Source organism: Ctenopharyngodon idella, chromosome 15 (genome assembly GCF_019924925.1).
Source record: "Ctenopharyngodon idella isolate HZGC_01 chromosome 15, HZGC01, whole genome shotgun sequence".
In the NCBI taxonomy this organism is placed as follows: Eukaryota; Metazoa; Chordata; class Actinopteri; order Cypriniformes; family Xenocyprididae; genus Ctenopharyngodon; species Ctenopharyngodon idella.
This window is the reverse complement of record NC_067234.1, coordinates 34,058,307-34,083,986: the sequence shown is the minus strand read 5'-3', so window position 1 is coordinate 34,083,986 and position 25,680 is coordinate 34,058,307. Positions and strand designations below refer to the sequence as shown.

The window sequence follows — 25,680 nt, the reverse complement described above, 5'->3', positions numbered from 1 at the left end:
AGAAGTAGTCAAAACATCATGAATTCATACTAAAGAAAGCCTGGTCATTGTATACAATATTTAAATCTATTTTAAGGTAAATAAAACATTTGACTGAAATGCCAATAATTACTCACAGTAATCATATAAAGAAAGAAATATGTAAATAATGTAACATTTTTACACGTTATGTGACTTACACAAGGAGCACTGCAATCAATTTGGCACAAGAGTCAACAAATGTAGGTTACTTTGTAGTGTAAATGTGTCCAGTAAGGCCAAAAAAATGTTTTTTGAAGACTTGAAAGCATCTCAAAGAGATCCTGAAGTTTGTGATTAATGTGGCAGTTTACAACAAATAAATCGAAGACATCAGAATAAAAAAGTCAAATTGAGGAAATAGTTTCATAATGACTGATGCGGTGAGATCCAGGCAGACCAGCAATGATTATGTCAGGTACAAATTTATTAAGTAAAAATGTACAATTATAAAGACAACAATTGAATCAAATCTGGAAATCGTACAAATATGTTTGAACAAAATAAAAAAGATATAGTTTATAATAAATTAACTACAATATTGTATCTAACAGATGAAGATTGTGAAGATCAGAGTATAAGAGAAAGAAGGACCCAAAAGAAGTGAGATATTTGCAGAATACAAGCAGAGGAAGAAGCAGAAGAAGTAAAGAACAAAATAGGAGCAAAGAATATAAATGCAGGAAACTTACATCCTCCTGAACTTGTGTTTTGGTCCGATAAGAAATGGTCAAACAGATTTATCCATTATATCATATTTCGGCATGACCGGTGAAATGCTACGGTTGCAAAGATAGACGAGGTGTCGTTATGAGGTCTTTAATAAAACCTTAAAGAGCATATCACAGATCTTACATTATCTCATATCTGCAGAGATGAAACAGACATATTTTGATACAAAAGGTACGTCACGTAATCAATTCTGATGGAAAATACACCAACTAGATCTTTCAGCACAAGAGGGACACATTTGGAAATAATCAAACATATCAGAGCATACAGTAAAATATATATAAATGACAAGTATCCCAACAAAACAGAAAAAAACACCTTGTGCCATTTCTATACATTTATTTTATCTGAATCTCACATTATTTACCTGAAGACACAAGATTTGTTCAGTGTGACAATGTTTGTTTTGTTTTTACTATGAATCAGAGTTTCTGATTGGGTGAAATTCTCTCTACAGCTTCTCTCCAGTATGAACTCGCTGATGTATTTTCAGGTTTCCATAATGACCGAAACTCTTGTCACAATATGAGCACTTGTAAGGTTTTTCTCCAGTATGAATTCTTTGGTGACGTTTCAGATGACTAGATGTTGTAAAGCTCTTTCCACACTCCGAACACATGATCTTTCACTTCATTATGTGCTTTCTGGTGCTGTTTAAAATGATCCAGCCTTGAATAACTCTTTCCACAGAAGGAACACACATAAGGCCTCTCATCTGAATGAACTTTCAAGTGATAACCAAAACTTGATACTTGAGAAAAACTCTTTCCACACTGAGTGCATGTATACGGTTTCTCTCCAGTGTGAATTCTCATGTGTTCATTAAGGTTTCCTTTATTTGTGAAACTCTTTCCACACTGAGTGCATGTAAACGGTTTCTCTCCGGTGTGAATTCTTGTGTGTTTATCAAGGTCACCTTTTTGTTTGAAACTTTTTCCACACTGAGTGCACGTATACGGTTTCTCTCCAGAGTGAATTCTCATGTGTCTGTTAAGGTCTCCTTTTTGTCTGAAGCTCTTTCCACACTGAGAGCATGTATACGGTTTCTCTCCAGTGTGAACTCTCGTGTGTTCATTAAGGTTTCCTTTATTTGTAAAACTCTTTCCACACTGAGTGCATGTATACGGTTTCTCTCCAGAGTGAATTCTCATGTGTTTATCAAGGTCTCCTTTTTGTTTGAAACTCTTTCCACACTGTGTGCATGTATACGGTTTTTCTCCAGTGTGCACACTTTGGTGCAGTTTCAGATTACTTGATGTTATAAAGCTCTTCCCACACACCGAACACACATGATCTTTCACATTATTGTGTGCTTTCTGGTGCTGTTTACATATATCCAGTCTTGAAAAACTCTTTCCACAGAAGGAACACACATAAGGCTTCTCATCTGAATGAACTTTCAAGTGATAACGGAAACTTGCTACTTGAGAAAAACTCTTTCCACACTGTGTGCATGTATACGGTTTCTCTCCAGTGTGAATTCTCATGTGTACATTAAGGGTTCCTTTTTTTGTGAAACTCATGCCACACTGAGTGCATGTAAACGGTTTTTCTCCAGTGTGAATTCTCGTGTGTGTGTTAAGGTTTCTTTTATCTGCGAATTTCTTGCCACACTGAGTGCATGTAAACGGTTTCTCTCCGGTGTGAATTCTCGTGTGTTTATTAAGCTCTCCTTTTTGTGTGAAACTCTTTCCACACTGAGTGCATGTAAACGGTTTTCTCTCCAGTGTGAATTCTTATGTGTCCATTAAGGTTTGATTTATTTTGAAAACTCTTTCCACACTGTGAGCAGGTGTGCAGCTTTTTGGCTTTTGTTTCTTGAGTTTTGAAGTCATGTTTCTCCTCTTTAACTTTCGGTTTGTGTTTTTGCTCCATCGCCTCCATCTGGTCTAAAATAAACATATTAGGTAGTTTTAATCAGTTCAAGAAGAAAAAAAACTTGAGAATTCAAGTTAACATTGTTTAAGCAAAGACAACAAGAGATCAGGAGTGTATTCCAGAAAGAAGGTTATGTGACCTTGTATGCTTAAAGGATTAGTTCACTTTAAAATGAAAATTATAACCTTCACGGACCTTCTACTGGTCTGGTCCTGGCTGGTGGAATGACCTAGCACGCTCTGTCCGAGCAGCTGAGTCTTTAGCAATTTTCAAAAAACTGCTAGAGACACATCTATTTCGTCAACACTTGTCCCAGTAATATTAGCACTTACTTTTTATTTATATTTTACTTTTCTTTTTTCGATTTCTATTCTTTCTCTATCCATCTGTATTAAAAAAATAAAAAAACCTTGCTACGAGCACTTTACTGATAAAAACTGTGATTTGACACGGCACTTACATACTGTTGTACTCATGTTGATTTGATTGCTTCTACTATTCTCATTTGTAAGTCGCTTTGGAGAAAAGCGTCTGCTAAATGATTATATGTAAATGTAAAATTAGCCCAAGATTTACTAACCCTCAAGCCATCCTTGGTGTACATGACTGTGCGGTTCTTGAGGTAAATAAACTTACAGTTTCTCTATTAGTAGACACACTGCTGCCGTGAGAGACTCAGGTAGGCTGATTCACATATGCTTATTCTCTCTCTCTCTCTCTCTCTCTCTCAACTGCATTAATAACTGTATAAGTCTGCGATCAATGGCTCAAGCTTCTGTTACTAGTTCTGAAATGAAATTTCAGAATTAGCAACGAGGCTTGGTATGAGATGCGTACAAAGTCCGTTTTAGAGTGTTTTAAGGACAAAAACCTGACAAATGTCTTGAAATACGACATCTGAACAGTGTTTTGTGGTGTGGTAACTGTTGTATAAGCGTAATAATTGACTCTGGACCATTGAATTATTCGAAAATAATGCATACCCGAGGTGTAACCGTAAGATAATCTTGCTTTCTGGAAAACCCCCAGGTAACTGTTAGTATCCAATATCAGATCTTTGATGTGGCAAAGGTTAGTTCTGTCATTCACTTGTTAATATGATTAAAATTTAGATGAAAAATTAAACCTTGGTAGAAACAAGGTTATGATTTAGATGGATTTCTGTATCATTTATCATCTATATACTGCTTATTATTTCACAGCCACTAAAGCAGTCAACAATGAAGAATCAAGAATGGACACCAACCTATTTGTTCCTCAGTATCTTCATGTTTTATTCTGGATGGTTCTGGATCACTCATGTCTTCAATCTCCTCTTTAATAAACTCCATCTTTAACAGTCACACAGATTTCAGCTGCTACACCTGGAGTTTGTCCTTCTCTTGTAGGATGATGTGAATATTCCCAGTATTTATTGGTGAATTGTTGTGGGAGAGACACCAGATCTGCCAAATTCAAAGAGAAGTTACTGAATTTATACTGAAATACTGTAATTACATTTAGATTACTAATAACATGTTTGTTGAAATAAAGGGAATTTTGATGTGGTCACATATTAGTTGCCTTGAACACAAGGTTTCTTTAATTCTTGTCCAAAGAGAAAAACAACAGGACCATCATGTTTAAAGGGATAGTTCACCCAAAAATGAAAATTCTGTCATCCTTTACTCACCCTCAATTTGTTCCAAACCTGTATGCATTTCTTTGTTGTGCTGAACATAAAGGAAGATATTTTGAAGAATATGGGAAACTGAACAGTTCTGGGGCACCAATGACTTCCATAGTATTTTTTCCTACTATGGAAGTCAATGGTGCCCCAAAGCAGCCTGGTCACAAACTTTCTTCAAAATATCTTCTTTTATGTTCAGCAGAAGAAAGAAACTCACACAGGTTTGGAACAATTTGAGAGTGAGTAAATAATGACAGAATTTTCATTTTTGGGTGAACTATCTCTTTAACTGAGCTGCTGAAAAGCATTTTTCAGCAGCACAATATACACACACACACACAATATATAGTACTATATCTCATCAATACTGCATTTGACAAAAAATACAGAAAAAAAAAACAGTAATAATGTGAAAGATTGTTACGATTTAAAATAACTGTTTTCTATACGAATATATTTTAAAATGTAATTTATTCCTGTGAAACAAAGCTGAATTTTCAGCATCGTTACTCCACTCTTCAGTGTCACACGATCCTTCACAAATAAATCTAATATACTAATATGCTATGCTTTATATTTATTATCAGTGTTAAAAACTGTTGTGCTGCTTAATATTTTTTGGAACCTGTGATACTCGTTTCAGGATTCATTGCTTAATAAAAACAATAATAATAAAAAAAAACTTTACGATCACTTTTTATCAATTCAACACATCCTTGCTGAATAAAAGTATTAATTTCTTTCAAATAAAGAAAAAAAATTCAATCACAGGAATAAATAATATTTAAAGTATATAAAGATAAATACCTGTTTGTTTTCAGCGAACAATGGGGCAACAATAAACTTTAATAAAAACCGAATTTTAAAATCCACTTGTCAGCCATAATTAGCCTCGTTCAGATTGTCAGTCCAAATCTGATTTTTGTGCATGATCAGATTTAGCAAGTCTGAACGGCCAAAAATCCGTTTTTACAAATCCGTTCTGGAATCCTATTCAAATCGCATTTCTGGAAATCCGTTTCAGTCTGACCGCTTTTTTTTCGTGGTTTATGTGACTTTCACGCAACGTAAACGTCAGGTGTTGTCATAGGCAACATGCTGAAATTCGCTGTGTTGATGCAAAGTGCCTGACGAGCAAAAATTAGCAATAGCCTAAGCTATAACGTTAACTGAGACATGTTAGACCGGGGGAGACGACAGCACGGAATAAAGACGCTCATAAGTGCCTCATCATAACGCAGTAGTCCAGCGCCGACGGCTACACATTGTCATGATGTAAATAAGCCAACATCTGTATTGCAAACCCCTCCATGTTGCGGTTGTTGTTGTTGTTTTTGGCGTATACCCGAACGCAATATCATTGCCATAGAAACCAATGCGGATATTCCGGAAAACGAAAAAGCGCGATATATACACACAAATCGAATCTGAACACTTGATATACACATTTTTAGATCAGATTCCAATCGGATACACAAGAAATCGGATTTGGACTTACAGTCTGAACGAGGCTATCACATATCTTTATATTTATATATATATATAAAAAAAAAAACTGATGTCTTACCAGATATTCGTCCGCACAGTATAATTTAAACAAATCAAAACACTCCGCCGTGATACAGCCGTAAACGCGCTCTTATTGTCGTAAACATCTACCGTACCGCGCCTGCGGGTGTCGCATGTGTTATTCGCTCGTCTTCCTCCAGGAGGCGCTGAATGATTCTGAGATTCCTGAAACCATCACAAGTTTGTATAGCGATTGTCAGTCATATGTGATGGTAACATTAGAGCATGAAAGATCAAATTAAACAGACACTTGACTTCTCTGATTCTACACTGTTAAATTATCGAGTCAGATCAGTCTAAAAAATAATACATTTACAAAACAAAATTCATTAATGCACAGCACAATTCACATTTACATAATCCGATTCATAATTTCAAAACACAAGCAAACACACAAGTAAAAAGCATAAATATTTCCCTAAATGCTCACACAAATGCATCTTACCTAAATACATTTAAAATGTTTACACGAATATGTATATATCAAGTTCTTGAATTAATTACAATCACACATTTATGAATAATGTATTTATGATTTGTTCAATCTGCATTTGCAAATCGTCACACGTGTGTGGACTTCTTTGAATTTGTGTGTGGTATTTTTGAGACCGTCCCGGCGGAGGATGTTCTTTACATGTAAATATTTCATAAAGAGATTTCAGCATGGATGATGAAAACCAGACTCAACTAATAAGTAAAGTAGTTTTTTTATTTATTTTTATTTTTATCAGATTGCATTTTCTTATGATTAAAGGTTGTTTTAGTTAATGAAGTGTGCAGTTTGCAGTGTTACAAAGTCCATGCTAGCTTCCTTATAACTTGTGTTCCCTATTGAAAAAACAGCATATGCTGGTTAAGGTAGGTCTTGAAGCTGGTTTGAGCTGGTTTATGCTGGTCAAGTGCTGGTCCAGCATGAACCAGTTTAGGACCAGCATAAACCAGCTTCAAAACCTACCTTAACCAGCATATGCTGTTTCTTTCAACAGGGTTTGTAAGAACACTTTAGTAATCACAGGATGAATGGGCGATAAACAATCAATAAAACAACAATTTTGATGATAAACTAACGAGTAATTTTAAATATGGTTTGTAGTCGGTGGGTTACCATCATGACCAGCTGGGATGCCACGAATTATCTGCTATTATGTTTTAAGTTTTAAAAGTACTGGTGCGGTGGATATATATGTTTAACTTATCAGATTATTGTGCAAATGAACAAATGAATGAGCTAATACACTGCAGAATGACAAGCAGGTAGAACAGATCGTTATCACTCTGCTTATCGCTTTTGCAACATAAACCACTCAAAGCTGAAAGAAATTATGTCCAAATAGAGCTAGATAGAATTTACATTTGAAAAAAAAAGATGTAGAGATTGCATTTTTAATGAAATGACTGGTGCACCCGTACTTTTAAAACTTAAAACATAATAATTCGTGGCATCCCAGCTGGTTGCGATGATAACTTTAGAACCCACTGACTAAAAACCGTATTTAAAATTACTCGATAGTTTATCATCAAAGTCGTTGTTTTATTGATTGTTTATCGCCACCTAATAGATAAGGGACATATTACTAATAACAACATTAAACTGTTTTATATCACAACCAGGTAACTGTATTTTGTGCGAACAATATAAATCATTATGTGATTTTGTAGAAATTGTAACCAGGTGCTAAAAAAAAAAAAGAGTAGCCTACCCATTAAAATGTCTTTAAAGAAATGACCCGATCATGGAACAATGCGCAGTACAAGCGCAGCGTTGAGCTTCTTGAATCTGTTCAGTAAGGCGCATTTTGATTGGTGTATTAAAAGCTCACCGCAATTGGCTAAACAAAACATCCTCCAAAAAAAGATATTAATGAATCAGGACGGTCTCAAAAATACCACACACAAATTCAAATAAGTCCACACACGTGTGACGATTTACGAATGCAGATTCAACGATCCATAAATAACAAATAACAAATAAATGTAACATTCATAAATGTATGATTGTAATTAATTCAAGAACTTGATATATACATATTTGTATAACCATTTTAAATTTATTTAGGTAGATATATTTGCGTGAGCATTTAGGGAAATATTTATGCTTTATACTTGTGTATTTATGCAGTGTGTTTCGAATTTACGAATCAGATTTTTTTGTACGAATCAGATTTTTGAGACTCATCTGACTCCATATTAAATTGTTAATGAACCAGATGAAAGTATAAGAAGTAGTCAAGAACATCATGAATGGTCAATGTATACAATATTTAAATCTATTTTAAGGTAAATAAAACATTTGATTAAAATGCAAATAATTACTCACAGTAATCATATAAAGAAAGAAATATGTAAATATTTAAATTTTTTTACAATATACGACTTACACAAAGAGTTACACAATCAAGTTGGCACAAGAGTCAACAAATGTAGGTTATTTTGTAGTGTAAATGTGTCCAGTAAGGCCAAAAAAAGTTTGAAGACTTGAAAGCACCTCAATGAGATCATGAAGTTTGTGATTAAAGTGGCAATTTACAACAAAACTCAAAATTAACTCAAACTGAACTTGTGGTTTGGTCTGATAAGAAAAGGTCAAACAGACTTTAATCCATTATTTCATATTCGGCATGACCGGTGAAATGCTACGGAAATGCAGATAGATGAGGTGTGGTTTTGACACCTTTAAAACCTTTAAGAGATTATCAATAATCTTACATTATCTCATATCTGCAGAGATGGAAACAGACATATTTTGATACAAAGGTACGCTACGTAATCAATTCTGATGGAAAATACACCAACTAGATCTTTCAGCACAGAAGAGAAACATTTGGAAATAATCAAACATATAGTAGAAAAATAAATGATTAAAGTAATCAATAACATGTAAAAGAATAAGGCAGCATAAGGATATAATAATTAATGATGATTAACCCTTTGAGCGGTACGGTCCCACATATGGGATTTAAAACGTTCAGCGACGTCACATAACTGCCAGATTCAAACTGTGCTTTCACGCTTTGGCTGCGAGACAGACACGCTCAGCACTTGTCATATCACAACTATGCAGTGTTTTCAGACACATAATGTTTTTTTTATTTAAGGTTTCAGACATTTAAATACGCATAAGCACCAGTAAAACAATTTAGAGTTTATAAAATACACACTAATGTCAGACATCAGTGGAAGCAGCAATAACAATCCATTCAAATATAATTTTCTGACATTTATTAATATCAGACACACATAATGGGCCTAAGTAACTATAAAGTTTACTCTATTATTCTTCCAGTTCACCAGCCACTTACAGTACTTGCATATATTTCGGGAGAAACTGATGAATTCACCTGCTGTAAATCCAACTGCGAACAGCCGGGCAAACTAAGATCATTTATAAAGGTTTTTAAATGTTAAAACACTCTCACTTACACATATTTGAGAATCGGAATATCAGATAGTTGATGACATAGTAAGAAGTTTCGTGAATATTTTAAATAAAAAAGGAAAAACAAAATAATAGCGATCCATCTGTAATACAGTGTTATTGTGGGTGCGTTCAGCGTATGTGACCAAAGTCCCTTTAATACAAGTCATTTCACTCGGCGGCCATCTTTGAAACACCTCTTGGGCATTCAAGTGCAGCTCCTATCTCTTTGTATGGGGAAACATCAAATTCTCCAAAGCTGTTAGCCAAGCTTTCGATTAAATTTCATATATGAAATCACCAATGAAATCTGACAACAATTGTCTCATAAATTTTGTTTCTAAACGCTCGAATCATGACAAAAAAAACTGTATTTTTCAGGCTGGGTCAAGCTAATGTGCATGCGCAGTCCTAAATGCGCGTCTCTTGTGTCTCATTTCGGAGGCGCGCGTCTGACTGTTTCTATAGGAACCGGAGCTTCTAACTGCCGCTGCAGTGACGCGATGACTTTCCCAGTCGGAGACTGGCTCTTATTTAGAAGGCGGGACTTATTCCGCCATATTGCGAGTTGCACCAGAGATCATATTATTATAGGGAGATAAGAGGGTCTGTATCTCTTACCATTGGAGAAAGCGTAACGGCTAACCTAATCACGTGCGGCCCCTCTTAGCCTATCGTGTCGCCGTTCAAAACTCCTCCCTGCGTACCGCCCGTACCACCAGTTAGCATTAGCTGTTACGCTTTTTTGGCTAAAGGTTGCAGGCTTGCCTTCCAGTGGCTTTGGTTGCACTTTCTCCCATTCAAAACAATACGAGTGACGCGTCTTGTGCTATTCTATAGTCTTTGATGTGACACGCATGACGCGTCACCATGGAAACAATAAGGGCAAACATTCTAAAAAACTCACGTATTGTTTTGAATCTAATGTGAGATTCATTTCTGATTCTCACATTAGTTACTTGAAAGCACTAGATCTGAAGAGAACATTTGTTTGTTAATTTTTTTACTATGAATCAGTTTTTGATCAGGTGAAACTCTCTCCTGAGTACAGTACGGTTTCTTTCCAGTATGAACTCGCTCATGTGATTTCAGGTGTCCGTACTGAGTGAAACTCTTGTCACAATATGAGCACTTGAAAGGTCTTTCTCCAGTATGAAGTCGCTCATGTACTTTCAATTGTCCAGAACGAGCAAAACTCTTGTCACAGTATGAGCACTTGTAAGGTTTTTCTCCAGTATGAATTCTTTGGTGCTCTTTCAGACAGGCAGCCCTATTAAAGCTCTTCCCACAGTCCAAACACATATGATCTTTCACTTCATTATGTGTTTTCTGGTGCTGTTTACATATATCCAGCCTTGAAAAACTCTTTCCACAAAAAGAACACACATAAGGCCTCTCATCTGAATGAACTTTCAGGTGTTGTTTTAGACTTGATGACGAAATAAAATCTTTACCACACTGATCACAGTTAAATGTTTTTTCTCCAGAGTGACAGAGCAGATGATGTCTTAAACTTGCTGCATCTTTGAAACTCTTCTCACACTGAGTACAGTGGTACGGCTTCTCTCCAGTATGAACTCGCTCATGTGACTTCAGAGATCCTGGGTCAGTGAAACTCTTGTCACAATATGAGCACTTGTGAGGTTTCTCTCCAGTATGAATTCTTTGGTGCAGTTTCAAATTACTAGATGTAGTAAAGCTCTTCCCACACTCCAAACACACATGATCTCTCACTTTATTGTGTGCTTTCTGGTGCTGTTTAAAATGATCCAGTCTTGAAAAACTCTCTCCACAGAAAGAACACACATAAGGCCTCTCATCTGAATGAACTTTCAGGTGTTGTTTTAGTTGTGATGAAGAAATAAACTTTTTACCACACCGATCACAGTTAAATGGCTTTTCTCCAGAGTGACAGAGCAGATGATAATTGAGACCTGTTGCTTGAGAAAAACTCTTTCCACACGGAGTGCATGTAAACGGTTTCTCTCCAGTGTGAACTCTCTTGTGTCTGTTAAGGTCTCCTTTTTGTCTGTAACTCTTTCCACACTGAGTGCATGTATACGGTTTCTCTCCAGTGTGAACTCTCGTGTGTATGTTAAGATCTCCTTTTTTTATGAAACTCTTTTCACACTGAGCGCATGCATACGGTTTTTCTCCAGTGTGAACTCTTGTGTGTTTGTTAAGGTCTCCTTTTTTTATGAAACTCTTTCCACACTGACTGCATGTAAACGGTTTCTCTCCAGTGTGAACTCTCGTGTGTATATTAAGGTCTCCTTTTTGTCTGAAACTCTTTCCACACTGAGTGCATGTAAACGGTTTTTCTCCAGTGTGAATTCTTATGTGTACATTAAGGTTTGTTTTATTTTGGAATCTCTTTCCACACTGTGAGCAGGTGTGCAGCTTTTTGGCTTTTGTTTCTTGAGTTTTGAAGTCATGTTTCTCCTCTTTAACTTCTTTCAGTTTGTGTTTTTGCTCCATCACCTCCATCTGGTCTAAAATAAACATTAGGTAGGTAAGTCAGTTCAAGGAGAAAAACTTGAAAATTCAAGTTAACATTGACTAAGCAAAGACAACAAGAGATCAGGAGTGTATTCCAGAAAGCAGGTTATGTGACATACCCGGTATGTTTAAAGGATTAGTTCACTTTAAAATGAAAATTAGCCCAAGCTTTACTCACCCTCAAGCCATCCTAGGTGTATATGACTTTCTTCCTTCTGATGAACACAATCGGAGATATATTAATAAATGTCCTGACGCATCCAAGCTTTATAATGGCAGATATCATAACCTTATCGTAAACATATTGGACACGGCTCCGGGGGGTTAATAAAGGCCTTCTGGAGCGAAGCGATGTGTTTGTATAAGAAAAATATCCATATTTAACAAGTTATAAAGTAAAATATCTAGCTTCCGCCAGACCGCCTTCCATATTCAACTTAGGAAGAAAGTGTAAAACTCTCGCAATTTAAAATGCTTATGCTACGCTACATCCTACACCTTCTGTATTCAAACTACGGAAAAAGCATTTTCCGTAAGTTGAATACGGAAGGCGGTACTTTCTTGAGCTTCATACTCATTGGTAGAGTTCACTACCATTATAAAGCTTGGATGCGTCAGGGTATTTATTAATATAACTACGATTGTGTTTACCAGAAAGAAGAAAGTCATGTACACCTAGGATGGCTTGAGGGTGAGTAAATCTAAATCTTGGGGAAATTTTCATCTTAAAATGAATTAATCCTTTAAGAGTAAGTAAGTGAATAATCTCAACTTTCGCTCAACATAAGAGGCGCCATTTTTTTTTTAATAAAGTTGAAACACAATACCGTTTCTTCTTGTGACAAACAGCCACATGCCGAGAAGCAAGAACAAGATCTGCTGGATGTCCTCCATTGTTGTTTACTGTGTCGCTTTCTTCTTCGTGCGAGAATGACATCGATCGCTACTTTCCGGCATACACCACACCTATCAAGTAAAGGTACTGTTGGTGGTGGAAACGCAAGCCGGATAAGAGTTTACTATCCCGAATCGTACTGAACTGTCCTGTACTGCTCGGTGGAAACAAGGCATAAGTAGCCATAGCAACTTACTCTCTCAACATAACCTGATCCATAGCAGGATCTGCTCCAGGGTTAGTTTACTTTAGAGCAATCAGCGCATGCGTGACCTATTGATGAAGCTACAGTGGGTGTGACAGATTGCTCATAATTTTATACATGTAGTTACAGTATATTTAGGGCTGCACGATTAATCGTATTTTAATCGCAATAACGATATCTGCTTCTCTCGACTGATTACAAATAATCGTCACGATATTGGCCTGCTCGTTATTTATCCTGAAAACGTCTCGGTTACGTATGTAACCCTCGTTCCCTGAAGGAGGGAACGGAGACGTACGTCAGTAGTGACCGACGAATTGGGATCCCAAATAAAGCGCCACAGTATGAACCCCTTCCAGTGCCCAGCGCAAGCTCTAGCCACCCGGCGCACCAGTGGGACGGGGAAGGGGGCGAGCTGACGCCGAGAGAGTCTACTGCTATTCCGATATACCCACTAAGTAAACTAGACTACACTGGGGAAGCGAGTAGGGGACGCTGCGGAGACCACTACCTACCCGTAGGGGAGGAATTTACTTGGAGAGTACACATATGGACTGGCCGTGGGCAGTACGCATATGGAGTCCCTGGGATGGCTCCACCTGGGTAGGGGGAGACTCATCTGACAGGTGACAGCAGAGCTGGCTCTGCTAAGGGAAAGACACGGGCTCACCGTGGGGAGTTGACCGCGGACAAATACACACATGGGACCACTCACGTGGAGGGGTCACGACATGTGGAACCCAGCCAAACGTCAACGTCGGAGACGGAGGTTTGGCCTGGCATCAGACACTCCGCAATGTCCGAGCCGAAGGGGGAGGCGGAGGAACTCGACAGGGTTCGCCAAGCGGGGAACTCGACTGGAGTAAAAAGGATGCACGTATCCGGCCCAGGGGGCGGGAGTGGCATTGCAAGCCGACACTAGAACGGGCTCTTCGCGTCTACCGGCTGGTGGAAGCGAGTACACGGGAAGATACCGGTTCTACACGAAGGCTATAGAACCTAGTGAACGTGTTAGGTGTAGCCCAGCCCGCAGCTCTACAGATATCTGTCAGCGAGGCGCCGTGCGCCAGCGCCCATGGAAGAGGCCACTCCACCGGTGGAGTGGGCTCTCAACCTGAGCGGGCAAGGCACGTCCTGGGACTCATACGCCAGGGCGATGGCGTCCACTATCCAGTGGGCCATCCTCTGCTTGGAGACAGCCTTTCCCTTCTGCTGGCCTCCGTAACAGACAAAGAGCTGATCTGAGGTCCTGAAGCTTCGCGTTCTGTCCACGTACAGGTGCAGAGCGCGGACGGGACAGAGCAAAGCTAGGGCTGGGTCTGCCTCCTCTGAAGGCAGCGCTTGCAGGTTCACTACCTGATCTCGAAAGGGAGTGGTAGGAACCTTGGGCACAAATCCAGGCCGGGGTCTCAGGATAACTTGAGAGTCACCGGGCCCGAATTCCAGGCACGATTCGTCAACCGAAAATGCGTGCAGGTCCCCTACCCTCTTGAGCGAGGCCAATGCAACCAGGAGGACGGTCTTTAGGGACAGTACTTTTAACTCGACTGATTGCAAAGGCTCGAAGGGACAACCCCGGAGAGATGTAAGAACCAGGGTCAGATCCCAAGGGGGTACAGAGGGGGGCCGGGGAGGATTCAGTCTCCTCGCCCCCCTCAAGAACCTGACGATCAGATCGTGCTTCCCTAGCGATTTACCATCAACTGCATAGTGATGTGCGGCGATAGCGGCAACATACACCTTGAGGGTGGAGGGAGACAGCCTTCGCTCCAAGCCCTCTTGCAGAAAGGAAAGCACGGCTCTGACCAAACATGATCGGGAGTCCTCTTGGTGAGAGGAGCACCATTCGACGAACAGGTTCCACTTCAGCGCATAGAGGTTCCTCGTAGAAGGAGCTCTAGCGGAAGTGACAGTGTCTGCGACCGCTTGCGGGAGATCACTCAGAACCTCTGCGTCCCGTCCAGGGACCACACATGGAGTTTCCACAGGTCGGGACGCGGGTGCCAGAGGTTGCTCCGTCTCTGAGTCAGGAGGTCCTTCCTCAGAGGAATGGGCCAGGGAGGTGCTGTCGCGAGGAGCGTGAGGTCTGAGAACCAGGTCCGAGTGGGCTAGTATGGAGCCACTAACAAGACCTGCTCCTCGTCCTCCCTGACTTTGCACAGGAGCTGTGCGAGAAGGCTCACTGGGGGAAACGCATATTTGCGTAGGCCCCGGGGCCAGCTGATTGCCAGGGCATCCGTGCCGAGCGTGCCGCCGGTCAGGGAATAGAACAACTGGCAGTGGGCAGTCTCCGGGGAGGCGAACAGATCTATCTGTGCCTTGCCAAACTGCTGCCAGATCAGCTGGACCACCTGGGGATGGAGTCTCCATTCGCCCGGAGGCGGAGGCTGCCGTGAGAGCTCATCGGCTGCACGGTTGAGCGCGCCTGGGACGTGAATGGCACGAAGCGACCTCAGATGCTTCTGACTCCATAGCAAGAGATGGCGGGCGAGTTGCGACATACGTCGGGAGCGTAGACCACCCTGATGGTTGATGTACGCAACGGCTGCAGTGCTGTCCGAGCGGACCAGTACGTGCTTGTCTGTCAACAGCTCCTGGAAGCGGCCCAGTGCAAGACGTACTGCTAGCAACTCGAGGCAATTGATATGCCAATGCAGTTGGGGCCCCGTCCACAGACCCGGCGCTGCATGCCAGTTGTACGTGGTCCCCCACCCCGTGGCAGAGGCATCTGTGTGGACCACAGCATGCCTGGACACTTGTTCGAGGGGAACTCCAGCCCGCAGGAACGAAGGGTCCGACCACTTGGTGAGGGTGCGACGGCAGTTCGGTGTCACGGGGACACGGAACGTACCGCGCTGCCACGCCCATCTCGGGACCCGGCCGCGGAGCCAGTGTTGAAGCGGCCTCATATGAAGCAATCCGAGCGGCGTGACTGCGGCTGCGGATGCCATATGCCCCAGGAGCCTCTGAAAGAGTTTCAGTGGGGCCGCCGTCCTGCGCTTGAGCGTACTCAGGCAGGTCAACACTGACTGGACGCGCTCCTCGGTGAGGCGCGCGGTCCGGGCGACCGAATCCAGTTCCATACTGAGATAAGAGATCCTCTGCCCGGGGGAGAGTTTGCTCTTGTCCCAGTTGCCCAGAAGACCCAACCGGCTGAGGTGAGCTAACACCATGTCCCTGTGTTTGCACAACTGCTCCCGCGAGGGAGCAGGATGAGCCAGTCGTCAAGGTAGTTGAGGATGCGAACGCCCTGTTCCTTGAGCGGAACAATGGCTGCCTCCGCAACCTTCGTAAAGACGCGGGGCGACAGGGCCAGCCCGAAGGGTAGGACTTTGTACTGATATGCCCGACCCTCGAACGCAAACCGTAGAAGGAGTCTGTGACGAGGCAGAATCGAGACATGAAAGTACGCGTCCTTCAGGTCGATCGCTGCAAACCAAGCCTGGGGACGGATGCATTTGAAAATGCACTTCTGCGTAAGCATCTTGAACGGCAGCCTGTGAAGGGACCGATTCAGGACACGCAGATCCAGGATTGGCCGTAGCCCACCGCCCTTCTTGGGTACAATGAAGTAGGGGCTGGAGAACCCTGACTCCATATCGGGCTGGAGGGACCGGCTCGACTGCATCCTTCGCCAGGAGGACAGCAATCTCCGCCCAGAGAACAGGTGCATTGTCCAGGGACACACGAGTGTAATGGACACCCCTGAACACCGGGGGACGACACTACTTCAGCTCCAGGTCACCCGTTTCTCCAGGACCGCTTCTCGCTAGCCAAGTGGCTTGGCTGCGGGCTGAGCGGGCTGGATTTTAGGCCAGCTAGTGAGATGAGAGCATCGAGAAAGCGTACTTAGACGATGACACACCTCTGCAAGGCTAGCCAGGGGTGTTTCCGGACCACCATGGTGGACATTGTCTGGCCAGGGGCCTGCGCTATGACTTACATCATGCGTAGCTCAACCCCGACTCAGAACTACCCATATGCAATGAGTGCTTTGGCCTTCCACAGACTTGCCGGGGGCCAAGACCCATGCAGGGCAGAGGTGGTGTGCCCGTAGCACTGCCACCCCACCACAGAGGGTAGTGAGAGAGAAAAAACTTTTAATGCAGATTATGACCCTTTTGGCGTTCCTTATTTGGCACCAAAAAAGGCTTCCAAACTGGCAAGTTTTTCACGCACGTCCGGGCTAAGACAGGGGGCGGGGCAAGGTGAGTACGCGTCGCACCACGCCCCCAGGGGCCCGGGAAAGCATGGTCGTTAACTCTGAATCTGATTCAGCATGAGCACATCACAACCGTGGGACGCTCAGCCTCATCTTCATGTCCAGAGCCCAACAACCCTCTCTCCAATGTAGCAGTCGACATCTGATCCTCTGCTGGAGCCCTGACTAAGATGCTAGGTCCCCCATGAGAAGGACCAGCAATCCACCCAGAAGCTACCAGCCATGTGGGAGAGTGAACGTGGTCGTCTAACTGAACGACACACGGTGCTGAGCGCCGACGTGGCCATGTTTTTACCAAACATAAACCACCCACGAACACAGTCACAACATGTTTGCAATGCATTAGAGGAGTGGGGGGCCCACGGAGATTGGCTCGGCAGGTATTGCCCCACTGTGATCCTCTGGTCACCCTGGCTTATTCACCAAAAGTAGTACTTTTCTGATTCAGAAAGAGAAACTAGATCGGGGAATAGGTGAGGGGACTCCACCTCATTTGAGGCACTCGAGTCTCGACCACGCATCTAGAGCGCCGAACAACGCGCTGTGTTGCCATGGCAACGCGCGCTGTCAGCCGGCAGCTCGATGGCACACGGCGCGCTGAGCGCTCAAGCCCTTACGAGAAAGGCAAGACGAACAACGCGCCGACGTGGGCATGCTCTCTTTTTTTGTTTTACAAGAGAATATGAACCACCCACAAACACAGTCTCAGCACGCTAAGCAGACATGAGAGAAAGTGATTGTGGCCGTCAGTGAGGATAGGAAACGACCGCCTCCAGAAATGCACAGACAGAATGACGTCTTGAAAAAGACGCAGTGTCTGTCTGTGAAGCTCTTTTAGAAGCTCTTGTTCTTTGTGCCGAAGCACACAGGGAACAACCGCGATGTGACTGCAGGTACACTTTTCACTTCCTGAGTCACACACACAGAGGAACCGGCCCAAATCGCAAACCAAACGGGGAAAATAATGCTGTGAAAACAGCAGTTGAGAGCTGTATAACAGCTCGAGAAGCTCACTCTGGGAAAGATCGCGGCCTCGCTGTAAGGTGGCATAAAGCCAGCACTGTAGAACAAAAGCTCTTCAAAGGCTTGCGAAGTCACTCTCAGACTAATAGCAGGAACACACAGGTTGGCTCCGAAGCGAAAGACAGAGTGCGATTGCATTCCACCTGGCGGGGGCGGTGCGCATTATGCAAATATCGCACGCCAACTTCATTGGCCTGTTGTAGTTCACTCGAAGCTGATAGGGCTCTCTAGCGATATCCCAATTCGTCGGTCACTACTGACGTACATCGAACGTGACCGACTGAAAGGGAACGTGTTTTTTCTTTGGGATGTGCTTGTGGTTGCCAGATGCAAAGAGCTTAAATCCCCCAAATAGAGCTTTTCCCTTTAAAGGATATACTTTCTTGCCAGTGTTTTACTTAATCTGTGCAATCTGGCAACTCTGTGCACGCGCTCCCTCTAAATGCGGAAGAAGCGCTGATGATCTGAAAACAAGTTGGAGTTTAGGAGTTTTGCGCTGGAGTTTAGCGATCTCCACAGCGAAATGCTGCTTCAATGAAAGTGTCATACAGCCAGTCTTTGTTTCTTCACAAGCCACTTGTACTATTTGTGTGACTAAATCTGCCATGATCAAACCTTCAGCGATGAATTTCAACAAATGCAACACGATCTCCACCTTACTGTTTGCAGAATGCACTTTTGCAACCTGTGACAATTCAATAGGGAAAATGAACATAGTTTGGAATTATTGGAAATAATTTTAGGAGTTTCGCTGTTTTATCTTTTGAAGTTCCTAAAGGTTTTACCAGTTTTCATAATGTTAATCAGTTGATCATATTTCGCGACTGGGATGTTCTAAAACGCTTAACATGAAAACGCTTAACGTGGCTTAATTTACTAAGACCGTGTTATTAACAAACCAAACTTAGTGAACACCATACTAATGAAGCATACTATGTACAGAGAAGCAGATGAACCCAAAATATGAACGCAACACGTTTAATTAAGCATTTTCCTCCCATAAAGAAAACACTTAACGTGGCTTAATGGACAGTGACATTAAAACACTATACTAATAAAGCATGCTATACAGAAAAATTGGTTTGTGCAGAATTTGATCTTTTAATATCACTTAGTATAGGCCACATTAAGTGATGTTAAGCTTTTTCTTTAACGGTTTTCTATGGGAGGAAAACACTTAACGTGTAATTAAACACATTGCGTTCATATTCTGGGCTCATCTGCTTTGCTGTGCAGTATGGTCTATTATGATGTTTATGGAGTTTGGTCTTTTAATATCACTGTCTTAGTACATTAAGCCACGTTAAGCATTTTAGAATGTCCCTAGCCAGGGAGTTTATATATATATATATATATATACAAACATCAAAGAGCATCATTTTTTGCTTTACTGTCAAGGTTTTTGCCACAAAATACATTTTATTATGTCCTGAAATCACATACTCTCTCCAGCTCTCTCTCTCTTTCAATCTGTTGAGATTGTCTTGTGTGTTAAAAAAAGTGTGTTTGTTTGACCGTAAGATAATCTTGCTTTCTGGAAAACCCCCAGGTAACTGTTAGTATCAAATATCAGATCTTTGATGTGGCAAAGGTTAGTTCTGTCATTCACTTGTTAATATGATTAAAATTTAGATGAAAAATGCAAGAAACAATGTTATTATTTAGATGCATTACTGTATCATTTATCATCCATATACTGCTTATTATTTCACAGCCACCAAAGCAGTCAACAATGAAGAATCAAGGATGAACACCAACCTATTTGTTCCTCAGTATCTTCTTGTTTTATTCCAGATGGTTCTGAAATACTCATGTCTTCAATCTCCTCTTTAATAAACTCCATCTTTAACAATCAAACTGTGATCACTGTGTGATACTGACACCCACAGGACCACATCTGGAAAAATCAAAGATAAGTGACTGAATTTATACTGAAATACTTTCAATACATTCAGATAACTTGAACATGTTTGTTGAAATATAGAGAATTTTGATGTGGTTACATATTCGTTGCATTTAACACAAGAAACAACAGGACCATCATGTTTAACTGAGCTGCTGAAAAGCCTCTTTGTCTCCAAAAGTTCCCTGTTTTCACCTCATTTATTATGGTGATGTCTGAGATATTCTGTAAAGTGGCATATTAAGCACATTTTATTGGTGTGAACAGCTGAGACAGTCTGTGAAAAACTCTCTGCCAACATGTTATTACACAATAATTAATAATAAACCAGGACACACAACGCCGAATTAAAGTATTAATTTCTTTCAAATAAAGAAAGGGGAAAAAAATACTAACCCCAAACTTGAAAATTTGCAAATTCAACAGGAATAAATAATTTTTAAAGTATATAAAAATAAATACCTGTGTGTTTCAGTGAACAATTAAGCAACAATAAACTTTTATAAAAACCGAATTTTAAAATCCAAACACTTATCAGACATAATATCACATATTTTAATATTTTTACAGAACTGATGTCTTGCCAGATATTCTATTCATCCGCACAGTATAATACAATATAATATAATACAATACAAATCAAAACAAAACAAAACTCACACAACACTCCGCCGTGATACAGCCGTAAACGCGCTCTTATTGTCGTAAACATCTACCGTATCGCGCCTGCGGGTGTCGCATGTGTTATTCGCTCGTCTTCCTCCAGGAGGCGCTGAATGATTCTGAGATTCCTGAAACCATCACAAGTTTGAATAGCGACTGTCAGTCATATGTGATGGTAACATTAGAGCATGAAAGATCAAATGAAACAGACACACGACTCTCGTTACTGTCTCTGATTAGGTCTACACTGTTAATTTGTTAATGTACCTGATGAAAATGAAAGAAGTAGTCAAAACATCATTCATTCATTACTAAAGAAAGCCTGGTCAATGTATACAATATTTTAATCTATTTTAAGGTAGGTGACTAAAATGCTAATAAAAACAAAATTACAGTAATCATATAAAGAAAGAATATGTGTCAGTAAAATATTATTTAATTTTTTACACTTTATGTGACTTACACAAGGAGCACTGCAATCAATTTGGCATAAGAGTCAACAAATGTAGGTTACTTTGTAGTGTAAATGTGTCCAGTAAGGCCAAAAAAATGTTTTTTGAAGACTTGAAAGCATCTCAAAGAGATCCTGAAGTTTGTGATTAATGTGGCAGTTTACAAAAAATAAATCAAAGAACTCAAAATTAAAGTCAAATTGAGGAAATAGTTTAATGACTGATGCGGTGAGATCCAGGCAGACAAACAATGATTATGTCAGATACCAATAACAAATTTATAAAATAAAAATGTGCAATTATAAAGTCAACAATTGAATCAAATATGAAAATTGTACAAATATGTTTAAACAAAATAAAAAAGATCGATCTTATTCTTTAGTTTATAATAAATTTCAAAGTATTGTAGCTAACAGATGAAGGATTTCAGTAAGACATTATGCGAGTTAGCCGGAGACATACACAATAGAGCTAAAACACAAAACTATGTATTTTGAACACTCTGCATAAAATACATCAATAATTAATCACACTTACAGATTGTGATTCTGAGGAGCAAGTTGGTACAAATAAAGCAGGTACAGTCCCATCTTTAACCACTGGTTCTTCACAGCCTCATCCTTTGGAAGTGAAAATAAACTCAATTTCCTTTCACAGCGCAGACCACAGCATCTTGTTGACATGTTATCCACACTAACGAGCTACAGCGTTTGAGAGGGGTTCAAGTTTTCGCTGGACGTCCACGCAGAACATAGGCGGGCAATGGGCATTATGCAAATATATTAAACTTCGCAGAAAAGAGATTTGAATCATTTAAGCGGTTCAGAGTCGACTCTTTCTTTTGAGAGACAATAACTATTTATGATGCACTTTCAGCTTTTTCACTTTGCAGACTTTTTACATTCACATACAGCTACATTACACACTGCCTGAAAGATAATTTTCAAAAATCCATAATATCGCAGATCTTACATTATCTCATATCTGCAGAGATGGAAACAGACATATTTTGATACAAAGGTATGTCATGTAATCAGTTCTGATGGAAAATACACCAACTAGATCTTTCAGCACAGAAGAGACACATTTGGAAATAATCAAACATATCAGAGCATATAGTATATATATTATATATATATATATATAAATAAATGATTAAAGAAATCAATAACGTAAAATAAACATAAGGCAGCATGAGTTTTTGTTTTGCGTGAAACTCTCTCTACGGCTTCTCTCCAGTATGAATTCGCTCATGTATTTTTAGGTTTCCAGACTGAGTGAAACTCTTGTCACAATATGAGCACTTGTAAGGTTTTTCTCCAGTATGAATTCTTTGGTGCAGTTTCAGATTGTCAGATGTTGTAAAGCTCTTCCCACATTCAAAGCACACATGATCTCTCACTTTATTGTGTGTTTTCTGGTGCTGTTTACATATATCCAGCCTTGAAAAACTCTTCCCACAGAAGGAACACACATAAGGTCTCTCATCTGAATGAACTTTCAGGTGATAACTGAGACCTGTTGCTTGAGAAAAACTCTTTCCACACTGTGTGCATGTATACGGTTTCTCTCCAGTGTGAATTCTCAGGTGTACATTAAGGATTCCTTTATTTGTGAAACTCTTTCCACACTGAGTGCATGTAAACGGTTTTTCTCCAGTGTGAATTCTCATGTGTGTGTTAAGGTTTCTATTATTTAGGAATTTCTTTCCACACTGAGAACATTTATATGGTTTCTCTCCAGTGTGAACTCTTGTGTGTTTGTTAAGGTCTCCTTTTTGTATGAAACTCTTTCCACACTGTGTGCATGTAAACTGTTTCACTCCAGTGTGAAATCTTGTGTGTTTATTAAGGTCTCCTTTTTGTATGAAACTCTTTCCACACTGTGTGCATGTAAATGGTTTCACTCCAGTGTGAAATCTTATGTGTACATTAAGGTCTCCTTTATTTTGAAAACTCTTTCCACACTGTGAGCAGGTGTGCAGCTTTTTGGCTTTTGTTTCTTGAGTTTTGAAGTCATGTTTCTCCTCTTTAACTTCTTTCAGTTTGTGTTTTTGCTCCATCACCTCCATCTGGTCTAAAATAAACATTAGGTAGGTAAGTCAGTTCAAGGAGAAAAACTTGAAAATTCAAGTTAACATTGACTAAGCAAAGACAACAAGAGATCAGGAATGTATTCCAGAAAGCAGGTTGTGTGACATACCCGGGTATGTTTAAAGGATTAGTTCACTTTAAAATGAAAATTACAGCAAGCTTTACTCACCCTCAAGCCATCCTAGGTGTATATGACTTTCTTCTTTCTGATGAACACAATCAGAGAACACAAGACTCTTGCAATTCAAAATGCTTATGCTACGAAAAAAGCTTTTGAATACGGAAGGCAGTCTGGTGGAAATATGTATCTTACTTTATAACTTGTTACACAAATGCATCGCATCGCCTCAGAAGGTCTTTATTAACCCCCCGGAGCCGTGGAGTACATTTATGATGGATGGATGCACCTTCTTGAACTTTATACTCGTTGGTCCAGTTCACTACCATTATAAAGCTCGGATGTGTCAGGATATTTATTAATATAACTCTGATTGTGTTCATCAGAAAGAAGAAAGTCATGTACATGGATGGCTTGAGGGTGAGTAAAGCTTGGGGTCATTTTCATCTTAAAATGAAATAATTCTTTAAGAGCAAATAACCTCAACTTTCAGTTCCAAAAACGGAGGTAACTTTCAGGGTATGTAATGCCTCATTTCCAAAGAGAGGAACAGTTCAGAGCGCAATTTTTGCCGTTTCCATTGCCAGAAGTTGTGAATGGTACACTAATTCCGAAACATACCATACCACTTTTTTTAGAGACCCTTCTGTTGGGGTGTTTTAGAGGTAAAAAATGATATAAATACTGTTCGGTTTCTCGCACAAACCGATCGTTTCGTATCTTAGGACATCAATGTGTCGTCACTTGCCGCAGGGTTTAATTTGGATTTGTCTGTGCATGTTTTTTTGACTCTTATAGATGGAGTTACCATTGACAAGCATTATTTGACTGACAGACCGCAACGGTTGGAGTTAAAAATCATCATTTGTGTTCTACTGAAGAAACAAAGTCACCTACATCTTGGATGCCCTGAGGGTAAGCAGATAAACATCAAATTTTCATTTTTGGGTTAACTATCCCTTTAAGGACAAAAACCTAACAAATGTCCTGAAATACGACATCTGAACAGTGTCTTGAGGTGTGGTAACCGTAGTATAAGCATAATAATTGACTCAGGACTGTTGAATTATTCGAAAATAATGGATACTCGAGGTGTAACGGCATTACCACATCGGGTGTGCATTATTCTCTAAAAATTCAACGGCTCATCATCAATTACTCCTTACGTAATTTGCATCTCACATCGTTGATCTGCATTCAGATCTTTTTTTAGCAACAGGATGTTTTTTATGCTACAATGTACTTCTATAATAAAAATCATATATATCATACCTGTCAAACAATACTGCCACGTTATCTTCGCAAGCACAGACTATTATTTAGTTGAACCAGTCTTTATTTTTATTATATAATTAGCATCAAACAAACAATGTAGTTCTTATTCACCATGATTAAAGATTATTAAACGAAACGATTGAAAAATAATTGCACAACTACCAAATAGGTGGTGATATGCACTAAGTATGTAAATAGCCATTAAACAAAAGAGGAAGACAGAAGTAGTATGGCGTGCTTTTTCTTAGCATCCATTTCAATGGGGACTCATTGATTCATCACTTTGTTGATAATGTCTTGTGTGTTAACTCTGAACATATTCTGGTTTGGCTGAACTTACTCCCGGACATGTTTTTGGAACCAGCATACCTCAAGTAATCAAGGTTTGGGTTAATCAACCGAGAGTTCAGGGTTTGTTTGACCGTAAGATAATCTTGCTTTCTGGAAAACCCCCAGATAACTGTTAGTATCAAATATCAGAAATTTGATGTGGCAAAGGTTAGTTCTGTCATTCACTTGTTAATATGATTAAAATTTAGATGAAAAAATGCAAGAAACAAGGTTATGATTTAGATGCATTACTGTATCATTTATCATCCATATACTGCTTATTATTTCACAGCCACCAAAGCAGTCAACGATGAAGAATCAAGAATGAACACCAACCTATTTGTTCCTCAATATCTTCATGTTTTATTCTGGATGGTTCTGGATCACTCATGTCTTCAATCTCCTCTTTAATAAACTCCATCTTTAACAGTCACACAGATTTCAGCTGCTACACCTGGAGTTTGTCCTTCTCTTGTAGGATGATGTGAATATTCCCAGTATTTATTGGTGAATTGTTGTGGGAGGAGCTTCACTGCAGGTGTGAACTGTGATCACTGTGTGATACTGACGCCCACAGGACCACATCTGGAAAAATCAGCGATAAGATACTGAATTTATACTGAAATACTTTAATTACATTTACATAACTTGAACATGTTTGCTGAAATATGTAACCACATCAAAATTCTTTATATTAGTTGCATTTAACACAAGGTTTGTT

The 25,680-nt window shown here is 40.2% G+C and overlaps 5 protein-coding genes and 1 pseudogene across 10 annotated transcripts in view; all 6 read right to left on the bottom strand.

Annotated features, from left to right (window-relative positions):
* The window catches only part of LOC127495752 (gastrula zinc finger protein XlCGF8.2DB-like), a 65,808-nt gene extending 61,777 nt beyond the window's left edge, over positions 1–4,031 (bottom strand). The window contains exon 1 of the mRNA XM_051862998.1: positions 3,993–4,031. The gene's annotated coding sequence lies outside the window, so the exon portion shown is untranslated. The remainder of the gene's footprint in view (positions 1–3,992) is intronic.
* The window catches only part of LOC127495762 (gastrula zinc finger protein XlCGF8.2DB-like), a 57,141-nt gene extending 36,434 nt beyond the window's left edge, over positions 1–20,707 (bottom strand). The window contains exon 1 of one of the 2 annotated variants that reach the window (XM_051863017.1): positions 20,689–20,707. The gene's annotated coding sequence lies outside the window, so the exon portion shown is untranslated. The remainder of the gene's footprint in view (positions 1–20,688) is intronic. The other variant, XM_051863015.1, reaches the window with a different exon arrangement.
* The window catches only part of LOC127495739 (zinc finger protein 436-like), an 83,947-nt gene extending 58,415 nt beyond the window's left edge, over positions 1–25,532 (bottom strand). Inside the window, exon 1 of one of the 2 annotated variants that reach the window (XM_051862958.1) lies at positions 25,414–25,532. The gene's annotated coding sequence lies outside the window, so the exon portion shown is untranslated. Of the gene's footprint in view, positions 1–3,992; positions 4,062–25,413 lie in introns of those variants that run through there. The other variant, XM_051862961.1, reaches the window with a different exon arrangement.
* LOC127495727 (gastrula zinc finger protein XlCGF57.1-like) lies at positions 425–25,469 on the bottom strand (annotated as a pseudogene).
* The window catches only part of LOC127495717 (gastrula zinc finger protein XlCGF57.1-like), a 30,421-nt gene continuing 12,934 nt past the window's right edge, over positions 8,194–25,680 (bottom strand). The window contains exons 1-3 of one of the 4 annotated variants that reach the window (XM_051862796.1): positions 20,689–20,707; positions 19,884–20,022; positions 8,194–11,773 (exon numbers count right to left, since the gene is read on the bottom strand). In XM_051862796.1, coding sequence (XP_051718756.1) covers positions 10,233–11,773; positions 19,884–19,968 — 1,626 coding nt within the window. In that variant the 5' untranslated portion in view covers positions 19,969–20,022; positions 20,689–20,707 and the 3' untranslated portion in view covers positions 8,194–10,232. The other 3 variants (XM_051862799.1, XM_051862797.1, XM_051862798.1) reach the window with 3 other exon arrangements.
* LOC127495721 (zinc finger protein 501-like) overlaps positions 25,350–25,680 on the bottom strand; it is a 70,500-nt gene continuing 70,169 nt past the window's right edge. The window contains exon 4 of the mRNA XM_051862809.1: positions 25,350–25,413. The gene's annotated coding sequence lies outside the window, so the exon portion shown is untranslated. The remainder of the gene's footprint in view (positions 25,414–25,680) is intronic.